This window comes from Nanorana parkeri, unplaced genomic scaffold, assembly GCF_000935625.1.
Source record: "Nanorana parkeri isolate BGI_ZX_2015 unplaced genomic scaffold, ASM93562v1 scaffold66, whole genome shotgun sequence".
Classification (NCBI taxonomy): Eukaryota; Metazoa; Chordata; class Amphibia; order Anura; family Dicroglossidae; genus Nanorana; species Nanorana parkeri.
Genome location: NW_017306334.1, coordinates 1990726 through 2013073, shown reverse-complemented (window position 1 = coordinate 2013073; position 22348 = coordinate 1990726). Strand labels below are relative to the sequence as shown.

General features: G+C 41.4%; 1 protein-coding gene across 1 annotated transcript in view; it reads left to right on the top strand.

Annotated features, from left to right (window-relative positions):
• The window catches only part of LPP (LIM domain containing preferred translocation partner in lipoma), a 228165-nt gene that overhangs the window by 66099 nt on the left and 139718 nt on the right, over window positions 1-22348 (top strand). The window contains exon 2 of the mRNA XM_018576414.1: window positions 6370-6580. Coding sequence (XP_018431916.1) covers window positions 6379-6580 — 202 coding nt within the window. The 5' untranslated portion in view covers window positions 6370-6378. The remainder of the gene's footprint in view (window positions 1-6369; window positions 6581-22348) is intronic.

The window sequence follows — 22348 nt, the reverse complement described above, 5'->3', positions numbered from 1 at the left end:
AAAAAAAAATAAAATGGTGGCCCTGAACAGGACTGATTGGAGGTAATCGAATATAATTTGACACATGTCCGCTTGCATTCAACTGCCCATAGACCCCACTTGGTCTGGTTACATCAGTTTTTTTTCTCCATAGACTAATAGATGGAAAAACTGAACGGACATGGATGTCACAAGAAGGACATCTCTGATCAGCAGCGGATTCCCTGCTGATTGGAACGGATGCCATCCGTGTGAAGGGGCCTAATGACCATTCCCTGCTTTATTCAAAACTAGTCAAAAGAGGTTTTGTCGGTATGCATCACTATCTTTTAAGCTATCCGTTATCCTTTATACGGAGCTGGCTGCCCCATGTACATCTATACATGGTACCTCGGTTCACAAACGCTTCTATTGAACTGAATTGTTCGCGAATAGGAAGTTCGGCAAAATGTTGCCTCCGTTCACGAACTCTGCATCGGGTGACGAACATGACTGCGGCCATCTTCCCCACTCCGACACGTGGTCGTAGCTTCCTCTAGTCGAGATCCCGGTCGCAGACAGACCTGTGCTCACTTGCTGTGAAGCTTTTTTGTGTGCTTTTTAGCACATGCAGTACTGTACAGTATTGTTCAATCACCACCCCAACGTAACTGTAACGAACAGAGTGTTGAATCTGATGAACGATAAAATGGTCGCTCATGTCCGGAGGGTTATGCAGCGCAGGAAAAAACAAGTGACAGACACATTTTCCCCCAAAATTGACCCTGCAGCTAAGTGACAAAGAAGAGAGAAACCCCCTGAAGCAGATCTCCCCGATGGCCTTACGGAGGGGGACTCTCCCTCCAAACAATAACCTCTTCTGCACCCACCTTCCTGTCCTCCACGCCAGAAGTCGCTCATACTGTACTTTGTTTCATGTTTCTTTTTGGTTAAACATTTTTTTTTAGATATGTTTCAGAACGGATTAACCTCATTTACATTGAACCCTATGGGAAAATTTTATTCTGTTCGCAACCAAAATCGGTTTCGACCACGTTTCTAGGGGTCAGAACGGATTAACCTTATTTACATTGAACCTTATGGGGAAATTTGATTTCGGTTCGTGACCAGAATCGTGGAGCCAATTATGTTTGTGAACCGAGGTACCACTGTAATTATATAATAAAAATTATGCACTAAAACAGCACTGGCACAGCTTAATAGAGCTACAACCTGCATACAGATGGTTCAAACATACGTCATCAATGTCTTGCCAAGCTGAACTTCAAGGCTAACATTCTTCTTTCTTTGTCTGATGGAATATGTGTTCTTTTTGAAACCACTGCCAATGCCCTGCTCATATTAAAAGGGACCATCCAAAAGTCTCCATTTTTGTAATATTATAGTTAATACTATTTCTGGATTGTTTGACACTAACATTTTCAACCTCCCTGCAACAACACAGTGTCACTTTTAACTGTGTTCTAGAGTTATGCATTTTATAAGTCTTCTGCTTCACTCTGTTGCTTATATTGTATGCCAGTTTTTACACTTTTCATGTAAGGAATCCCTGTTTGTAGGGCTGAGGAATAGGTACAGCAATTTATCTTTTATCTGCAGCAACTGTTATGTGCTGTCAGTTCTTTCTTGTTTACAATACAGAAGTGTACACAAGCCAATGACTTTGCTGTAGAAAAAAGAAACTTTGTGAAAGAAAAAAAAAGCACGGGGATCTAGGGCAACATAAACAGGGCTGTGTTCTGATGCCAATTACTCTAGTAGAAAGATTATCAGATCTTGCTGACAAAGCCTGTGTAGTAAAGGAAAATGGAGGATGTTTACGACCATTAATCCTTGGTATCTCGGCAACCTGGTGCTGCAAAATGGTTTATAGAATTCCAGGGCTGTACAAGTGATGTGACATGTTTATGTCCTGGTTTGTTAATGAAACAGGATGTGCTAAATTCAGGAGGATGTCACATTTAATTGTGCTGCACATGCACTGTGCTTCTCTCCCATCAGCTCCATATAAGTCACACTGAAACTGTTAAGACAGAAACAGATTTTAGATTTTAAAAGGAACTTTTTGCTTGCATAAACATATACATCTACTGTTTTCAGGTTGCCTGTGTGAACACATTGGCTGCATTAGCACACCAGCCTTACATTAGTATTAGCTGAACTTGTAAGGAGGAAGAATGATTTGGGGCACATCATCACTTTCTATAAAGTGGCACCATCATCTTAGAGTCTGAGCAGATGAATGCATTGAGGAGATTGATTATACAAAAGCAAAATTGTTACCGCTAAGGACTACTGGGCATTTAGTGATTAAAGAGCCCAACACAGGGGAAACTAAAAGTCAGGAGACTCACTGCTGGCTTTAAAGGAACACAAACTTACCAGTCCATGGAGTCCAGAGCTGTCTTCCTATAACCCAAAGTTTTCTCAGCTTTTTCTTCTCCTATGCCGCCATCTTGCATTTTGGAGCTGTCTGAATGATCAGGAAGTGACCACCAGCTCCCGAATCAAAGATGGCTGCTGAAGTGTCATTGCGCAGGCCATTGGACTGCGAGGAGAGCATCCTGAAGTCTCCTGGAATACGTGACATGTACCCCATGAGGCTGCGGGCAGGGTGTTTAGCCCAAGTGTATGTCCCCTTGCTGAGTTGAGGAATAAGGCAGTGAACTGCAGAAGAAAATATACTTGCTTCCTCCCCGAAAATACCGGCAAATATGTAACAGTGAGGGAGGAGGATTAGAATATTGATATTATATTATCTTTGAGTGAAGGTCTGCTTTTATGGTGCATGAGTGTAACTGCATTGGTGAAATATCTGTTTCTGTGATGGTTAATTACCCCTTTACAGCCAGCTGTGTTGGATCAGCTATAATAACAATTTCAGTAAGTGCGGACTACACGGGTTTGCTATTAAACTTTTATGGTGGTTATGGGACCTTGAATAAAAGATTTAAAGAAAGTTTTAAGCTTTTAATATATGTGTTCTGACCCATCTAACACTATTTTCTGAATTACAAGGGTCTTTTGATGCACTGTGTTTACAAATGCCTCAAGTCCCACTTTAAGTGTATTTTTTTAACTGCAGCTAGTATAAATAACTGCATTTGATTTGGTGTAAGCCTCTTTCAATCCTCTGTATGCCATATTCCAAGCTGGCTTAGGGAGAAGCAGCACAAGGCACCAGTTGTGCTGCAGTTATGGGTTAACCAGGATCATTCTGACAGTAGCAGAGAGCAAAGTGACAGAAATTAGCTCTAGTCTGCCACTTCTCTTCAATGTCCAGTCACAGGCTGTTGATGAAGACCCTGCTGTATTGCTTTACTGCAGTAGAGTTTTTAGACTGTCTGTGCTGTGTAAATCTCAAGAATAAATGGACAGAAATGCAATTGTGCATTAGACTACTCTAATCAAAGTTTATAAAGCATTCCAAGGATAGGTGGCAGTTCTTTTTTCAGATGTTTAGCCACCATTTAATATGTTGATTTTACACGACTAGTCCAAGGCTTTATTATAGTTTATTTGTCTCTTTTCCTCACAACACATATATTGCAGCTGAAAATTGATGTAAACCTTTTTTCATGACCCTTTTATAGTCTTACGGAGTTTACACTTGTTTTTCTTTTCTATGGAAAGTCTTTTTACTGTTACATCATTGAAAATAATGGTGGAAGGTCTTTCCTTTAGAAATGAATTGGATTCTACAGGGCACAAGTCTTTTTAGCATTTAGGGTGTATGTAGTTTCCAGCACAGAAATACAAAAGGAGGGCAATGCACTGCTTACATTTACAGCCAAGCACTGGATGGAGCAGTATAGCATAAAAGTGTCCCAGTTATAACCTATTACAAGTGTAAAATAGGTATCTATATATAGATGATATCCTAAGGGAACATTTTCACATTGCTTCAAGCAGTACCCCTGTATAATGTTTGTTAGGTAGACTAGCTTATTTTAGCTATCAGATGTTAAGCAGTATTGACCACTTTCAGACCCTTATGTCATGTTCTATTTGGTATAGATATATAATTTACCAACCTAATATCATAGGATGCATGAGAGATCCCGTACCGACAGCTGACCCAAATGGCATAGTTCATAATGTTGCAGCAACCAATACAATTTGAGATATTTTATCACTAATGGTAAGAGGCTTCTGCAGTTCTTCGATGTCACTTTAAACTTTGTGAAAAATGTTACTGCTAAGTCAGAGAAAGTAGAAAAGCTTCTCTTATATTGTGTTTGTTTTAAAATGCAGACTGTTGCTTATTAAGGTTTTTCAGTATAATGAAATAGTATAATTTCTAATCAAGTGCTAGGCTCCAGAAAATCAGTGGTATAAACAACTCATAAGTGCAGTGACGATCAAATCTGATTATCACACTCTGGCAAAGGTAATGCGGTTTTCTGTTAAAGAAAAAAATAAGCAGAAAGTTTTGTTCAAAGTTTGTGTCAGCCAATGTAATGTGCATTCAACCACATAGCACAATCTGGACTCTCACTAGCATACTGAAGGATGAAATCCAAATTAACTGTTAGTTTAAGGACCTGTTCACACTAGCTCTTAGACGTTTTGCGTTGTCTTAATCATATACACAGTGTTGACATGCAATGACATTCTGCACCACCACACGTCGTGTGAACAGGGCACATAATGAACAATTTTATTTCTATGTGCCTTTGCGTTGAGCCTGCTTTGATTAAAAGAACACTATGGGGTAAGTGTTTTTCCCCATAGTTCTCTTAAGGGTCACGGGAGGACATATACTAGAGTCCTCCCTTGACCCAAAGCTCAGTATATCGCGAGCTACAGCTCGCAGTATACTGAGACCTCCGCAGCCGCGACGGATCCTGACAATACTGTTGATAGGCAGCGGGCTCTGCCTATCTAGAGGCAAAGCCAGCAGTGCCGCCCCCTCCCCGTCCATTCCTCCAGGCAGCGCTGGAGGTTCGGAGCGGGGAGGGGAAAATCCCTGCGGGAAGGGGTGACTGACTGTCACCACTCTCTGCAGGGAGAGGATCGAGAAGTGAGTGAGCGACGATATGCGTTTGCTCACTTCCCGATATATTGAACCGAAGTGTGACAGTTTCATTGTGACACATCGGTTCGAACTATGAGGATGAGTGATTTTCACTGACCTCATAGTTCTCCTTTAATGCAGATTGCTGCAGCTCAATGCACCCTGTGTGTAAGCAGTGGTCTCTCTGCAGATGCCTGACATGCCCCCTGCTTGCTCAGACTTATTAATCTGCAATCAGCAAAGCTCATGCTCCCTTCTGATTGGAGAGCTTTGAGTCTGTAGGGGCCATGTTAAACCGCTGCAGGAAGACCACTGCCTCCACTCAAACATCAAGGGTCCTCACTAAAGCATGCCAACAGGGGACAGGCTTTTCTGCTCAGGTTGTAACTGCTTCTAAAGAAAATGAACTGGAATGTATTTAGCTGATTTAAACTGAAAATTCAAAGGTTCTAAAAAAGCTTTCGTTTACAACTTCAAAAACATAATTTGCTCCAATTTAGCAAATAAAAGCTCCGTAAAACATTTGCTTGGTAAAAGACCAAAGAAAGAAAATACAAATTTACTGAAAACAATTCAAATCTTTTAGGCCTCTTTGTGTGCATGTAATTGGGCTAGTGATTATGTCCTCAAGTTTGGCCTTGAGCCACGACAAGGGATGGAAGTATGGGCTTTCCAACTCTCAGATATGGCTGATAGTAACTCAAACATTTTACAATTCATAAAAATCTGGAGAAAGAAATGGGATCAGCATTTCTATTCTATATGCTCATTGTAGATGAGCCCTCTGACCACTTCACACAGAACAGTTTCTCTTGCCTTCCCTTCCAGGAGTCAGACAGTAAAACAACTTGCTGATTTATGACTAATTTGTATAGAATACTAAAGGTGTGTTCTCATAGACAGAGTAAACTATTTAAAGGCAATAAATAATGGCTTCTTCCTATGTAATTAATCATATTTCCTCATCTGCTTACATTACAAATTAGTTTAAATGACTTTTCATATATGAAAACCTGGCATTAAGCAGGATTCCTCTTTAAATTATAATTTGTTTTTTTTATGTTGTCATTCTATGTTCACTGAAGGGGATTTATCAAAACGGGAGCAGATAAAATCTGGAGCAGTTGTGCATGGCAACCAATCAGCATCTCTCTGTCATTTTCAAATCTTAATTAAACTGAAGAGAGAAGCTGATTGGTTGCCATGTACAGCTGCTCCAGATTTTGTCTGCTCCAGTTTTGATAAATTCCCCCCATCCTGTCTATGTATAGATTCATAATTATGTTGCATTTCACCAAATCCACAATACATCATTTGTGTGCATTTATGTCTGACATATTTGGTTCCAATGAGTGTCATTTCTGTTTCTGTAGACTTGAAAAATGTCTCATCCTTCATGGCTACCACCAAAGAGCTCTGGGGACAACCTGGGACATGTAACAGCCAGAATGGAGACCACACAGGGCTTTGGAACACCCAGCATATCTGTGTCAACTCAACAAGCCCCTAAGAAATTTGCACCTGTAGTTGCCCCGAAACCAAAATACAATCCATATAGAGCAGGAGGGTCTGAAAGTGGTGATGGTATGTAATAGTAGCCAAATGCTATGCATCAATGCATGCTCAGAATCATATCAAGAAACAAAAATAGTTCCTAAAGCTGAAATGATCTATTTTTAAAAAGTGTGAATGGGAAATTTGAAGCCTGTGTCTTAACATTTATCCTGAATTTCTCACATTCACCTTTACAATCTTCTTTGTATTGTTGATATATTTTTCTTGTATCCTGATGCATACAATTTTTGAAAATTACCACATTATCATCTGCCTGCAATGTATGTTTGTCACCTGAAATTGTAAATCGGAAGGCACGTAGTGAAGAACACGTCTGTTTATTGACGCTTCATGTCAAAACAAATAGCAACGTTTCGGGGCTACACAGGATCCCCTTAATCAGGCTTTTTTTTTTTTTTTCTTCAAGCCTGATGAAGGGACCCTGTGTGGCCCCGAAACGTTGCTATTTGTTTTGACATGAAGCGTCAATAAACAGACGTGCTCTTCACTTCAATATAGTCTTGTGTAAAAACGTCACCAGCACAGCAGCTGAGTGACGACTGACATCAATAAATGGATTTGCACTGACATTCAAGTCTGTCGTGCTGGTGACGTTTTTACACAAGACTATGCTGAGTGCGGCGCCATCCGCGGTCATTGCAAGCACCCACTAATATGTATGGGAGTTCCGGTAAGGAGTGCTACAGGTCCTTGGACAACTTCACTTCAATATGGTGTGCTGGTGAAATCTTTAACAACTTTCAGTATCCGCGGTCACTTCGAGCACCCACGCTGATAGGGATACCTCGTAAGGAGTGCAACAGGATTCTGGAATACATATGTACTAATGTATTACTTCCCCTGTTGTTCAGCTTGAAATTAAACTAAACTCAAAAAGTGAAGATTTGCTGTGTTATGGGAAACATCTAGAAATGTGAATTGTTCATAAGCAGTATCCTGAAAATTTTACTTTTTATCCGGGAATTCCTCCTTAAAAAAATAGCACTGCCTTTTCTGCTATAATAGTGTGCCTAGGCACTCCTGTACCTAAGGCCAAATAGCTGTATAGCTACAGTGTCAAATCTAAGGCACTGCTGCCTCTGACTGCTATCCTGAAGTGAAATTTGATAATATTACTACTGTGCTGCTCACTGTTCTCCTTTCTAGAAGCTCTGACATAGTAAAGAAAAGTCCTTCCTCTAAGATGGCGGCCTCCCACAGAGACACAGTGCAAAACAAGGGATGGCAATTCAGAAATGGGGAAAGGATCAGCTGTTGGGGAAGCCCTAGCAATCCTGTGACAAGTCCTTTGCCTGCCTATTTGTTGTCACAGCTCCCAGAGTTCAGTTCCTATTTAATGTTTACCTGTCCAATTCTAGCCATATGTTTACTTATTGGGGAGATTTCCACTAATTCCTTATCAGGAGAGGAAGTGGTGGAAATCCAACGGTAATATTCTATAGGGTTTAGTAAGGGCTCTTTTTTTTAGTTTGCCCTTTGGGACTTCCTGTCCCTGTGATAATTGCACCCTTTCTTGTAAATGCCTCACAGGGAGAGAAAGTGAGGCAAAATCCTCCCCAGTGGGCTCAAGGGTAGATAACAAGCTGATAGAAAACTATCCCATGCTCCGTCTAAAACAAAAGCCACACCACTTATCAGGGACTTTAGGACTCACTCTTCCTCAGCCAGATTTCAGCATAGAGGCAGCAAACACAAGGTATGCCAGAATTATTAAAATCACCTCTGTCACTCTGAATTTTGATTCTTCTATTGTTTTTATTGTAGGCGTGCTTTAATGTGAACCTGTGCTTTGCCAATGGAGGGTAATGTAACCAGTTCACCTTAATGCAGACCTCCATAAACACATATACTGGCCTTCCGTGTCACTGTCACAAGGATAAAATCACATGCTTCTCCTTACGTGACACTACTAGGCATTTTCTTCCGCTCCCAAGGCTGAATGGAAGCGGCAGGGAAGTAAAGGAAAAGCAGGTTTATGCTGCTGGTGGGAAAGGGAGTGCTTATCATAGGCACATGCTTGCTTTTAAAGGTTGACGCTCAGTTCTGCTCCCTTCCTGCTCTGCAGAAGTAAGTTTTTCATAGTTTCTTAGTAACTGAAGAGTAGTGTGTAGTCCAGGATAGTGTGTGTGTTAGAACACACATTGGTCTTTCTTATGTATCCTGTCCTCAGAACAAACGGGTCACTCCCCAGTATCCATACCAGCAGTAAGGTGGTCTCTCCAGTACCCAGCGCTTCCTAGCCAATTTGACAGCAGCAGGGTATGAGCTTTATCCCATTAGTTACCAGTTTGCAGTGTATGTGCATTAACCCATAGGTGACCAGTCTGCCATGTGTGTCCATTTAACGCTGCCACAGAATGACCATTAACTCCTCAGGGACCTACCCCTAACTTAAAAATATTGAAGGAGAACTATGGGGTTAAGGCTTTTCCCCATAGTTCTCCTTAGGGTAACGGGAGGACACAAACTAGCGTCCTCCCGCCACCCTAGGCTCAGTATACCGCGAGCTGCTGCTCGAAGGATACTGAGACGCCGCAGCTGAAACGGATGCCGACAATTATGCCGGGATCCGCCCAGCTGCGTGACTGATAGCTGGCTCTGCCTATCTAGAGGCAGAGCCAGCTGTACCAGCCCTCTCGCCCGTCCGTTCCGCCAGTCAGCGCTCGGGGGGAATCCAGATGGAGAGGTGAGCGAACGCCGGTATGTGTTCGCTCACCTCCCGATCTACTGAGCCGACCTGTGACAGTGTCATAGTCACAGGTCGGCTAGAACTATGAGGTGAGTGAAAAGCACTCAACTCATAGTTCTCCTTTAACCCTTCAGTGACCTGTCTACAGTGCCTGCGTTCTTCTTTGAGCATGTTCATCTACCCCTCAGTGATGGATATTCAGTGTGTGTACATTAACCACCCCAGTGTCAGAATATGCGATAACCCCTCAATGCCTTTTCCTCATGCATTATCTCATTAGCACTCAGCACCCAGTCATATATTGATAACCACTCAGCACCCATTACCCAGCTTGTGGGTTAACCCTTAGCATCCAATACCCAGTGTATGTGATTTAACCTCTCCAGCAGCTATTCTTATGCTCGTATGCATTAATCCCTGTGCTGCCATTACCCAGCACGTATGCACTTACCCCTCAGCGGCCACTCCTCAGCATGTGTTTACCCTAAGCAACCATTTCTTGCACATGTGTATGTGTCTTAACTGCTCATCAACCAGTCTCCAGCGCAATTGGGATAATCCCTCACATTTATTGAGTGCACTATGCCAAATGTCAGTCTTAACTCCACTGAATGGTCCAGCTGGAATATCACACCCACTGTCCCATTTCCTGCATTAACATTCTCTGGCCGCAAAACCTTGCTCTCATACTCCGCAACACCTCCACAAATTCTAGACCCTATCACACAGTCCCTGATAACCCTGCTTCAATATTGGTGTCTCTTTTTTTTTATCCTTGATTGTCCCCACTCCCACTGACACACTACTCCTGTTTCATAACCTTCACAGTCTGCAGACCACCTCAGTGGAGGTGTTAGAGAGTGTGTGAGCAGTTTTGATTCAAAGTAAACCTGCTTCAACTTTAGCTGACCTCATTCCATATGCATTATTTTCCAGCATAGTATATTGCCCCCTAAAACACTTCTTTAGCATTGTTCGTAATGTCCCCAACCTTTCCAGTTCTGGAACGGGCACACTTTTGCTTGTATACATAAATTCTCTGTCTCAGAGGATCTGTTGGCACACAAGGACACTGTAAAAAGAACAGTTTGTTCTCAGGAAAGCAGATGAACATAAGGAAGCATTACCTTACTCAAATTCTGGCAAGGCTCCATAAGAGATGAGAGCTGTGTTTCACTGGATGGTGTTAATGCAGCAAGTGGCCTGGCAGCACTGCTATTAAACCTTGTCAGTACTTATAGAGTTGAAAGACTATACTCCTTATACTCCTATACTCCTAAAATATAAGCTTATCATAGACAGTATAGAAGCTGGAGATTCCACAGGCAATACAAGCTAAAGGTCAATGGCTGTGGTTAAGCCTTGCAATGTTGGTATCCTGCTGAATGCTAGTAGGGACACTATCTGTATGTCTGTATGTTGTCTCGGGGTTTCCTGTTTCAGTCAAAAACAAGTGGCAGTCTAATTGGCTTATGCATTTAACCAAATTAACTCTAGATGTTATGAATGTGTTTTGTATACTGCTGTAGGAACTTTAGACTGAAAGCTCATTTGGAGCAGGCCCTTCTATTTATTAAGTCACTACTAATTATATATATATATATTCCATATATATATATATTCCAGTTAGAATTAACTTGGGACCTCTAATGTTCCTTGTATGTTACTACAGTGGGTTCATTTTCCTCTATTTAATATAGGTACTTCAAGAAGAACTCCGGGCAGAATTCTTCTTAACCCTTGCAGTGCGGGGGCAGGGCCGCAGTCAGAGGGGTACGGCCGACACTCAAGGGGCCCGCGAACCTTACATGGGTGACGGCCGTACAGTTGACTGAAGGCGGCCGGGCCACGCAGCACTGGAGGAAGCCGGGGCCTGCACACTCCACATCGTAACCTTGGATGCTGTGCGAGCCTCAGGTGTCCCCCCTGTGTCCACTGCACATTAAGTTTTTAAAGATGGCCCCTGCTAGTAGCGGCGGCCATATTGAAACCTGGCAAGTGCCCACATCCCATTTAATATATTGCCGAAACGGTAATATATTATGTATAGACGCCGGATCGCTTGTACAATACGGCGCCGTGTCCCCCTTTGCAGCCGCCGGTGCTGCCGTCAGCTTCCTGGACTCATCTGTCCCTCATGTGAGCCCGGGACCGGTGTGGAGGGTCTCCCCTGACAGATCGAAGGAGAGATCAGCAGCTTCTAGCCACGGATCTCTCCTCCGATCACTGGACATCGGAAATTAGGTGCATTTCATCACTTCTGGTGTCACTGTACAGAGTCTCTGGCTCGTAGAGCCAGAAGAAGAAGCTGATGAAGCAGATCTCGGCTTCATCAGCTTCTTTGGGGTCCCTAGATGACACTAGGGATCTGCAAGACCCCTGATGTCTCCACAAAGAGGACCTGTCACATTATATTTGCTATTACATATGGGACTTGTTAGCCCCCTATGTGATAGCAATAAAGCTGAGTGTGAAAAAAAATTCGTAAAAATTAAAGTAACAATAAAAAATGTAAAAAAATTTTTTAACCACTTGAAGTCCGCGGTGTTACCCCCCCTTCCTGCCCCCGCCATTTTTCAGTATTTAGCGCTGCAGGACTTTGACATTTATTCCGTTATGCAACGCTGTACTGAAACTAATTTCGTACCATTTTTTGGGGGACACATAGAGCTTTTGTTTGGTGTTTAATATTACCGAAATTTAAAAAAAAAAATAATTATAAAACATCTATTACCCAATTTTTTGGTAAAATATAAAAGGCGGGGTCACGTCGGGTAAAAAGACAGCAAACATGTTAAGCCTTAAAATTGCCCGTGTGCGCGAAACCTCAAAAAAACTACAATAACAAACATTTTAGAGTGTAAGCTCCTCTGTACAGAGACTGATGTGACTTGCTCAGTGTGGTGGCGGTGCAGGGGGGGGGGGGGGGGGGGGGGTCAGGCCTTAAGCTGTGTAAGGGGCCCCGAACTTTCTGATGGCTGCCCTGTGCGGGGGTAGCCCCACTACTCTTTTTCATCTAGGGGTTAGGATGAAAATGTTATACTTACCTGAAGCTCACAGCCGGCTGGCTGTTACACCGGTCCCTTCAGGCTTGCTCCCCCTCCACTCCGCTGTTTTAATGTCCTGTGAGTCATCACATTCTATACAGTGTATAGGATGTGATGACACCGATGACATTCCATCTCTGTAGCGGAGGAGGAGAGATGCTCTAGAGACCGCTCTAACAGCCAGCCGACTGCGACTTTCAGGTGAGTATAAATGTTTGTACCTAGATGAAAACGAGTACTTAACCTTTGCAATGCAGGTGTAGCCCCACTGCAAGGGTTAAGAATAATTCTGCCCGGAGTTCTTCTTAAACTAAAAAAGAACATTTGGCTTCTGTAGGTCAGGATTTCCCCAATCCTCATGGACAGCTAGCAGTGTATTAGTCGGATCACTGTAGTTTGTCATCTGCTATAAACCGTAGAAAACGCGTGATCACACCATTTCTTGGTTGACTGGGTTTGATAGAATGTGAGCTTTCAGGTTTGTTCAAGTTTACTTTTTTGCATCTCAGTACTGCAAATCTCCTTCAGTCTCTTTTACCCACTTCCTGGCCACATGCACTCGCCCTAGTATCGGCTGCACATGATTTCTCTGGTCTGGCTTCCTGATATTGACAGCAGTAGATTATGCCTGTACGCCTTGTGGTAGTATGACTTGTTGTAGTCTCCACATATGACAAGGTGACAATGCAGCATTACAATTGAAGGTTTTCACTCCATAAGAGGAAGGCCTGAATTAGGAGCCTGTGACAGGATCACCATAGATAATATCAAACAATGCAATGAATTTAACAAATTGAACTTTGACCTTACATTAATATGTTAAAAATTGTGTCTGATTTTTGGTTAGGTTTAGATATATTTTGAATGGTAACCAATAGTGCTATATACTAGGGATGCGCCAAAATTTCGTCCTCTGAAACATTTCGGTCGAAAATTGTACTTTGGGCAAAATGCTGAAAGTGCAATTTTTTGGCTAAAAATGCAGTGCATATCTAGTGTCTCTCTTCCCACTCAGTGCTGCTCTGTGTCCCCTCTGACACAGAGAAGCATGCAACAGGGAGCAGATAAACTTTTGGGAGGCTGAGCGGGGTGGGGAGGAGAGTGCTCTCAGCGGTGTCCTAGGACCACCTGGCTCTCCTCGGCCTCCTGTGAGGCCCGGAGTTCTTAAGCTAAAAAACATTTGGCTTTTCTAGGTCAGGATTTCCCCAATTCTCATGGACAGCTGGCAGTTTGTTAATCAGATCACTGTAGTTTGTCAACTGCTCCGCTCAGCTTCCTCTGGCAGTGAGTCAGGATGGAGAGCGGAGAAGTCGGGATAGAGAATAGCTTACAAGCGATCAGCTAATTGCTGAGTGTTTCAAAATAATTGAGGACATAGTAAGCTTACTGTGTCCTCAATTATGAATGAATAGGAGGTGCTCTACATCACTTCTTGTTCATTTATGATCGTAGACATAGTAACTGATACTAATCTTCTCAATTTATGAATGGACAGGAGCACTCAGTATAGAGGCTTCCTGTTCATTCATAGCTGAGGCTGCAGAATAAGAGATTGAGGACTCTGTCCTCAATCTCTTTTTCTATTTCATAATGTAGCAGACCCCAGATATTTAACCGAGCCCCAACAGTAAAGTAACAAAAAAAATAAAATAATAAAAATAAAATATTAAAAGAATAATTTTAAAAAGGTTAGGAAAAAAATGTTTTTGGTTTCAGCCTGACAAATGTTTTATTTACGGTTTTGGTCTGAAAATTACATTTCGGGGCACCTCTACTATATACCTTTACCTAATATAAACTTGCCTGACATGTTTTTATTTCATGAGGGTAGAAGAAAAAAGTAATGCAGACTCATAACAGATTTGGGTATTTACTCCAAGATAAAAACATACCGTGTGTGTGTGACTTTGTCCAGCTTATGTTACCCTGGCAACATTATAATGTTGTACCTCAACAGGAAGTAATTTATTAAATTGGTTAGAATTATTACTTGTGAGCAGTAAAAGCATATCCATGACTCTCTTATCCATACTGTGTATATTCTGCTTTATGATTTTATTTAACCCCTTTCTTCCAGTTTGCATTCTGAACTTAGCCATTTTTCTGTTTAACACAAATGTAAGGTTACAATTTGGAATCTTCAAAATTAATACTTATTAAATTATCTAATGCGGAGACGGCATAAAAGCTCTCCTTGAAATATAATACTTTCATATTTTGTATTAGATTTTAAATATTTAGGAATTCCTACTGATCTTTCGGAAAAGGTGTCCTTAAAGTGTATTTCCACTTTTGCAGCCAAAATTAACAAAGCCTCCACTATATGTTTGGTATTTGTTCCTATTCACACAGCATACCTAAGAATATATATATTATTTTTTTACCTTTTTAAATGCGTTTAAGTTGCAAGTTTCTCTCAATTTCAGTTACAGGAAACTCTGACTGTCCTAATAGACTTAGGACGGCCAAGCTCCCCCTCATTAACATACAATGTCCTCAGCCCCTTAACCCTTTGTTAGGACATACAGTCCTGCTCATATAGTTTACAAGTGATGATGTAATCTGCCAGCAGAGTACAAACAGGGTTAAATATTTGAAACAACCCTCCAGACAGTGAGAACTAAGCAGGATTGTTCAGTTCTTGAGTTAGCAGAAAGAACATCTAAAAAAGGTAAGTTGCATGTTTTTAGGTGTTTTTTTTATTTTCCTGAAGTTGTACTCCTTAACATACCATGCATCTAGATCTTTAACCCTTTATTAGGACAGAGTGTTTAAATCTAGTTTATCAGCCAGCACAATAGAGACATGGCCAATTATGTTAACATTAACCTGTTCACCCCCTTGTTCTCTATACTGAGCTTTGCTCTGGAGTACATTTTTTCTTCTTCAAAATAGTGCATGATATTGTGCAAACAGCAATTTAAAAAAAAGAAAGTTGTGCAATGTGAATTGTATAAAATATGAAATAAGTGTTAACCAAATTTGGCTGGAAAAGTGAAATTTAGACTTTAAATTCCTCAAAATATCTGGCAGTTATCCTAGTGGAGAATGGAAGGAAGCTTTGCAAAACGTGTTGGTTATGTGTTTAGATGAAGCACTGATCTTGAGGAATGCTGAATTGTTTTACTTGCTTAGAAGAATATTACATTTGAATACAACATTGTACAGGAAACATATAGATAGGAAATCTTCCTGTGTATCATAGAAAAGCATGCATATAGAGAGACTAAAATTGCACTATGCAGCTATCTACAGCTCAACAGATATATCACTGTCGTTAATAGGATCAGTACATTAGAATATGCAGTTGTATTTCCAACAAAAAGGTGGGTCTCAGATTAACTGCACAGTCACATGCTGTGCTGGATGTTGTTAGAGGCATGATCTAACCCTTTTGCTGCCACCGACGTATGTCATACGTCGCTGGCAGTGGGCCCCTTTAAACAGACTCCCGGCGGCTATTTTTACATGTGTAAATCTTACTGTCGGCCTTACACTGGAAGCGCTTCTGGCAGCTGAGCTGCCGCCAGATTGCTTCAACAAGCCGGTAAAGTGCGCCCCCTCCGCCCAACACCTACCACCTTGCCTTCTGGGCTCTGCTGCACCTCCTGTGGGCCAAGGACTAGCATGTCGTTGCGAAGTGAGGAAGGAGATCAATCTCCTCCCCGCTCAACGGGACCGAGAGCGACGTTGATTGCATCACTTCCGGTCCCTCAGCTGCAGAAGCTGGACAATAAGCTATTTGGAGTGAAAAGGTGACATTAGGTGTGTAATTGACCCCTAATATCACCTTAAAGAGAACTTGTCACTGTCAGTATGCTATCACATAGAGGGCGTGTAAGCCCCCTTATGTGATGGCAATTAAGTAAAGTAAGAAAAAAATTCCCTGTCCCGGCATGTGAGCGTGCGCGCGTACACTCCTTAACACGCCTCGGGCAATTTATCGACTGCATTAATATGCTCACACTTGGAGACGCGCATAGATAGAGTTAGGACCACACTTTGCAGAGGTGCCTTGGCGCGGCGGTGTGGCTTCTACATATTTTTGGGCAAAAGTTTGTGCAACTAATACCTCTGTTTTTAACGCATACTGTTGACAGGGCTATTTGTTTGGTTGCAGGCTAGCTGGCAGGTGAGCTGGGGATTTTTGTGTTTTGTATGGTTGTAAGCCTTCCCATGTGCGCCCTGTCATAAAGGCTGGTTATAGATTCATGCAGGTACCATGTTTTTCTAGTTTGGGTATTATATTCTGTTTTTGGGCACTAAAATTAACAAGTGCATTTTGTACTAAATTTTGGGATTTAAAAAAGAGTTGCGCTAATTTCATAAGACATAAATTTGCAACTGCTACCTTTTAATTCTACAGGGTCTTTGCTTTCAGAAAATATATAATGTTTGGGGGTTTTAAGTAATTTTCTGGCCTGAAATGTGGATTGTAACGTGTGCACAAAACCCCCCAAAAAAGGCATTGGCAGCGAAGGGGTTAATAGAGGACATGATAGCATTATATCAGCCATGTCAAAAAGGTGCCACATGTCCTCTCTGCTGATGACAGTAATTGTCCCATAAAAGAAATAGTACCCCTGCTACTGAACCACAACACACGAGACATTGCACCATTCTGCCAGCTAGCAACTCTACATCTGCATGTTCAACCCTTTCCACTTTGTCCCTGCTCACCCATGTCACCTTTGCAGGAACATTCAGAGAGGTTGAGTCTGGAATTTCTGGGTTCTCTGCACACTTCCTCCTCAGTATGGTGAATTCACCTTTTCCCTGTAGAGGCCAGGTAGTCTTCTGGCTTATGAAAACTCTGTGCACATTGTGCATGTTCCCGGGGGAAGGTGAAGAAGGTGCACACTTCTGGGCTCCGAGGAAGAGGGAAGTTAAATACTGTGAAGCCCACCACCTTCATTACTATAGGACCCTTCAAATGCACCAGTCATGTTCTAGAAGTCCAACATCCAAATGTATTCTTATTTCATTATTTTAATATTTTTACAAGTTTAAACAGAGTCCCGGCGGCAAAAGTCACCGGGAGTCTGTTTAAACAGCCCCGATGCTGGCGACGTACACTGTACGTCGTCAGTCACGAAGGGGTTAAACTACAACACCACTTTTTATCACTCTGCCCTCCTAAAATATTAAACCTTCTATATTATTATTTGGAAAATGCTGTCCTTATATTGGGCTGAAAATAAGGGGGAACTAAAACTCAATTTTACTTCCTGTATTTTTCATTTACAATAAGTATAGGACACAAAATATGAGCTTTATATTTTGGTATTTCAACATCAAGCTTCTGCATATTGTTCTTGCAATACCTTTTTCTGTAAGTGATTTAAAATTTCTCTGATTACAGTAAAGGTTTCCTGAAGATATTCCCTTGACTGTTAACAAGTCCCAGAGGGTTTTAACTATGAGTATGTTCAGGAAATCAGACTGCACCAGCTTCCTCTATATTGCCTAGGAGATCCACTTCTTGAAGCTAAACTTCTGTAAAATTGCCTAAAATCACTTTACAGACCAGAAAAAAAACCCTCTCTTGAAAATTTTCCAGCAACTCCTACGCGATGTCCACTAAGTGACCTTATGTCCCCACATGATGTAGATGCTGTTCATGAATATGCTACAAACAGTCATTAGTAAAATGTATTTTAATATACTTGTAAAAATATATTTGCATGCAGCATTTATAGTTACATTAGGTTGTTAGAGTAACTTGTAGGCTTATTAAATCGCACACTGTAGAGAGCAACAGTAATGCAAATAAATACAAATCTATATATATTAGTTTCACATTGATAAAATGAGTCATGAAATGTAGATAAGCCTGTTGCAACCAATTAGATTCCACTTTCCATCAGTCTGAGCAGTAAGAATCATGACAGGTGATAGCAGATTGGTTGGTTTTGTTTACTTTATTTTGCATAGCATACATTTTATATTCCATTTCATTGGGTGCCTTTGTTTTAGACTTGGTGCATAGTGTCTAATATTTCTCATCCCTATATGGTTCTCTCTCTCAGGAGCATACAGTGGGGTATGGCTCTGCCCCCAGCCCAATTACAGGACAGTTATACTATAAATTAAAGCCCGCCTCCCAAGGCAGCCATTCTTTTTTTTGTCCTCAAGCGGTTATACTTAAGAATATGTCTGAATTTTGCCCTCACCTTGTAGGTTGCTTCATGCCGGCCGCACAGGTTCAGCCTCTCCCTCATAGCCTTGGAGTTGGTGTGCAGAAAATGGTCTCTTGGGGTCTCCATGTTTCGGATGCTTCCTCCATCAGCTAAGCACCTTATTGCTACCATTTCACACACAAGGTAGTCCTTAGTCTCTTTCCCAGCATCTTCCGAAGAATGGAAGACCCTTCCATCTACATATGACCTCAATGTTGCCAATATTCCAGAATCAATTTTTTTGTTTCAGCTCATGCCCGAAATGTGGCTGATATGCTGGGGAAGAACATTGAGGTTGCCCTTTGTTTCAGGTCGATCTGTTCATCTTTCTGATGGTTTTAGAAAGTAGCTCTCTGCGCGCACTAGGTTACATGTATTGTGCCTGGTCAAGCAGATGGAGCCACAGATTAATCTTGGGTTCGCTCTTCCGCAGGCTGTCATCATTGCGGATAGTATTTAGTGATGTACCTTCAGAGTTATTCTGGAAGGCAGTAACCTGTTAAATATTCCTGTCCCATTACAGGGTCTGTGCAGAATGTGTTTACCAGTGGTACAAATAGATGAATATCTCAGCATTACCCTCCCCGGTTGTGTGATCGCTATATGCCATTGTATGCTGCCATGTAGGTGTCAGGAAAACGGAAAATTGTATACTTACCTATTGGTCATTTTCCTTTCCTGATGCCAATACATGGCAGCATACAGGACCCTCCCATGGCGTTCACAGTGAGAACTTGTTACGAGAATGGCTGCCTTGGAAGGTGGGCTTTAATTTATAGTATAAATGTCCTGTAATTGGGCTGGGGGCGGAGCCATGCCCCATTGTATGCTGCCATGTATTGGCCTCAGGAAAGGAAAATTACTGATTTAGGTAAGTATACAATTTTCCGTTTTCCTGACACCTACATGGCAGCATACAATGGGGCATGGCTCCGCCCCCAGCCCAATTACAGGACATTTATACTATAAATTAAAGCCCACCTTCCAAGGCAGCCATTCTCGTAACAAGTTCTCACTGTGAACGCCATGGGAGGGTCCTGTATGCTGCCATGTATTGGCCTCAGGAAAGGAAAATTACTGATTTAGGTAAGTATACAATTTTACGTTTTCCTGAAACCTATATGGCAGCATTCAATGGCATAGTCAGAGGGGACCTGTTTGCAAAAGATAAGATAAGATGCTATTTTTGCTAAAATGAATGTGTTCTGGCCAAAAAGTGCCTATGGAAACAGTACAGCACAAGTACAGGCACCTTGTGGTACCTACAATACTCAGAAATTGATTCCTGTGATCCTGTGCTTTCTTCAGTTTTTGCATCAGGACTCAACTTCTCTGTGACTGAATATTAGGTCCCACCTCTTCCTGGTGCTAAATCCTACTGCTGTCCTTTAATGACCCAAGCCTCTACTTGTGACTGAGGTTCAGGCATTTGACAAAGGGTTGAGCTTAGCTGTACAAAGGGGGGATATCTTAACCTTGACATAGGGAGAGGTTGATTATACCTGTGTATAGTCCGAGCCTAGGGTTTAATTTGAAGACTAAAATAGATACTTATAGGCACCATAATATGCCTGTACTTTAGCGATACTGTTACCTTGGGCACCTTATTGGAAAGGTGAGGTTCACTTTAAGAACATTCAGTCTGAAAGAACGCTATGTCTGTTGTGCTCTCTCTTTTAGAAATTAGAAAGCTTAATGCTACAAAACAGTGTGAATAATTACAGATTACATTTTACAGATGTTCAGGATAGATTTTTCCTGGAACTTTTGGAACAATTGTTTGCTACCTTGCATTTCACTGTGATGGTCTTGCATGGCTGTAATGTCTGTTCAGATGTGTTAAGTTGTGCTCTGGTGGTCTTCATCAGGAGGTGGCAAGATTATCACATCCAGAAACATTTGAGCACCCCTCATGTAAATGACTGGGTAACTAACTTCGAACAGTGTTGTGCGTGTCTTTTATATCCCTCACTGTTTCCTTCTAAACCCGAGTATTGCTTCCAGATTCCTAATTCTATTGTTCCCCACTGTAAACACTGGGAGTATGTCTCCTTTTTTCTTTACAAAGAAATATCTTTCTTTAAGTTCTGTATTTCTCTTGTCAGCTCAGCAGGCAGGACATTCTATCGTCCAGCCACAGGGTTCTCCTCAAGGTGATATTGTCCAGAGGCCTTCATGGGATCTACTTTCTGGAAGATAGAACCTCTTCCTACCCTCTGTCATGGCAATTGTTCCTAGTGCTAGTAGATGCATGCCTACTTCTAGCTTCTATGGGGAGAATTTGGTCCTTTACAGGGATTAGTTTTCTGTTTCCTAAAATCATGTATTTAATAATTGGTCAGGCAAGCTATACTAAGGCTACCATGCCCCAATACACTTTGGATATAAGCTGGAAAGACCCCTTCTCATCTTCTGTTTCTGACTTATTTGTATCCCAAATTTGCGTTACAATTTTTCCTCCTCCCTGTTTACCCTTTTATGTAGGTGCTGCGATTCACCTCAACCTGTCTTTTGGTTGTAGTTAGGATTACTAACTTTATTATTTCCAGCTTATGATTTCTTCCGTCTCTCCATTTACATTTGCTACTGAGAATGTTGTTATGACTAAGCATATATGTTGAAAGATTACCTATGTTTCTGGTAAATTCTTCATTTTATGGATTCTCTTCCTTGGTTAAGGGTGTTCTGCTTTTGAATGTTACCTACGGTATTTGGCCTTTTTGTTTGCACATATCTTGTCTGTCTTGCTTTTCTTTCCCTGCAGTCAACATCCTTTTGTCTTAGCTGTTGCTCTAATGTTTTTATCCTGTTCAGGTAGTTTGTTGTTGCAACTGTTTTCTTTATGGTGCATGATTGGTTGCCCTCCACATTGTTTGTTGAGGCCCACCATTCTTTTAGGGAGAAGTTTGCCCTTAGTGGTGATTATGTGGCCTGGACTTCAACACCAGGTTGTGTCTTACGTTGTGGCAATTTCCATATTTGGTTCACCTTCCTTCAGATACTCCTTGTAGCAAGATTTTTACATCTGTTGGAGCCTCAAAGTGCCTGTTGCCCACCCCTAAGTTGGGCTTCTTTTGGACGTCCCAAATGTCTAAGAATGACTAAATTCCTGTCTCCCTCAATAGACGATAAAGAAAATAGGAGTTGCCATTTGTTATTTGCCTTTATGCTCTGCTTGCTCATAAAACTGAAGCATGACGGTTGTTTTTTGTTGGCCAGTGTCCAAATCTCCTGAAGGCAGTATAAACCAAATGTCCAAGAATTATTACATGCCTCACAGACGAGTGGACGAGTGCATTTTTCGAGCCCTGCCTATGTCCCTCCATGACTTTAAGAAGAAGGTTTTATGTAATTCAAAAATGTTATTTTTTTTGTTTTGTTTTTTTACTATGCCTTAAAGATACATAAAATGTTATATCATTCTTAGAAGAGAATTCCAACAACTAAAAGCAAGATTACAAAGCAAGATTATTGTCTTATTCATCGCATAGCTGAAATGTAAAAATTGTGTGGTACATAATAACTAAATGGAAATGGTTAACTTAATTTTAATTTTCTGCTATTGTGGAATATTAGATACCACTAGAAATAAGATTGTTACTGGACTCCCCTATGTTCTAAACTATTAAGGCTTTCTCTAGTGTGGAGAGTTCCACAGTCCTCAATAAAGTAGTTAGAAGCGTGTTGATACTGCCCTTTAGGAAACATCTCCTTCAATTATCCTCTCTCCAGTTCAGAGTCATGTGGTTGCTATTTTGCATCGCTACATTGGTAATTGTTTACTTCATGCGTGTTTGTATTACATTCCTTCCCTTCACAAGCCTGTGGTAGACCAAAGCTTTTTTTCTGTTTAACTTAATGC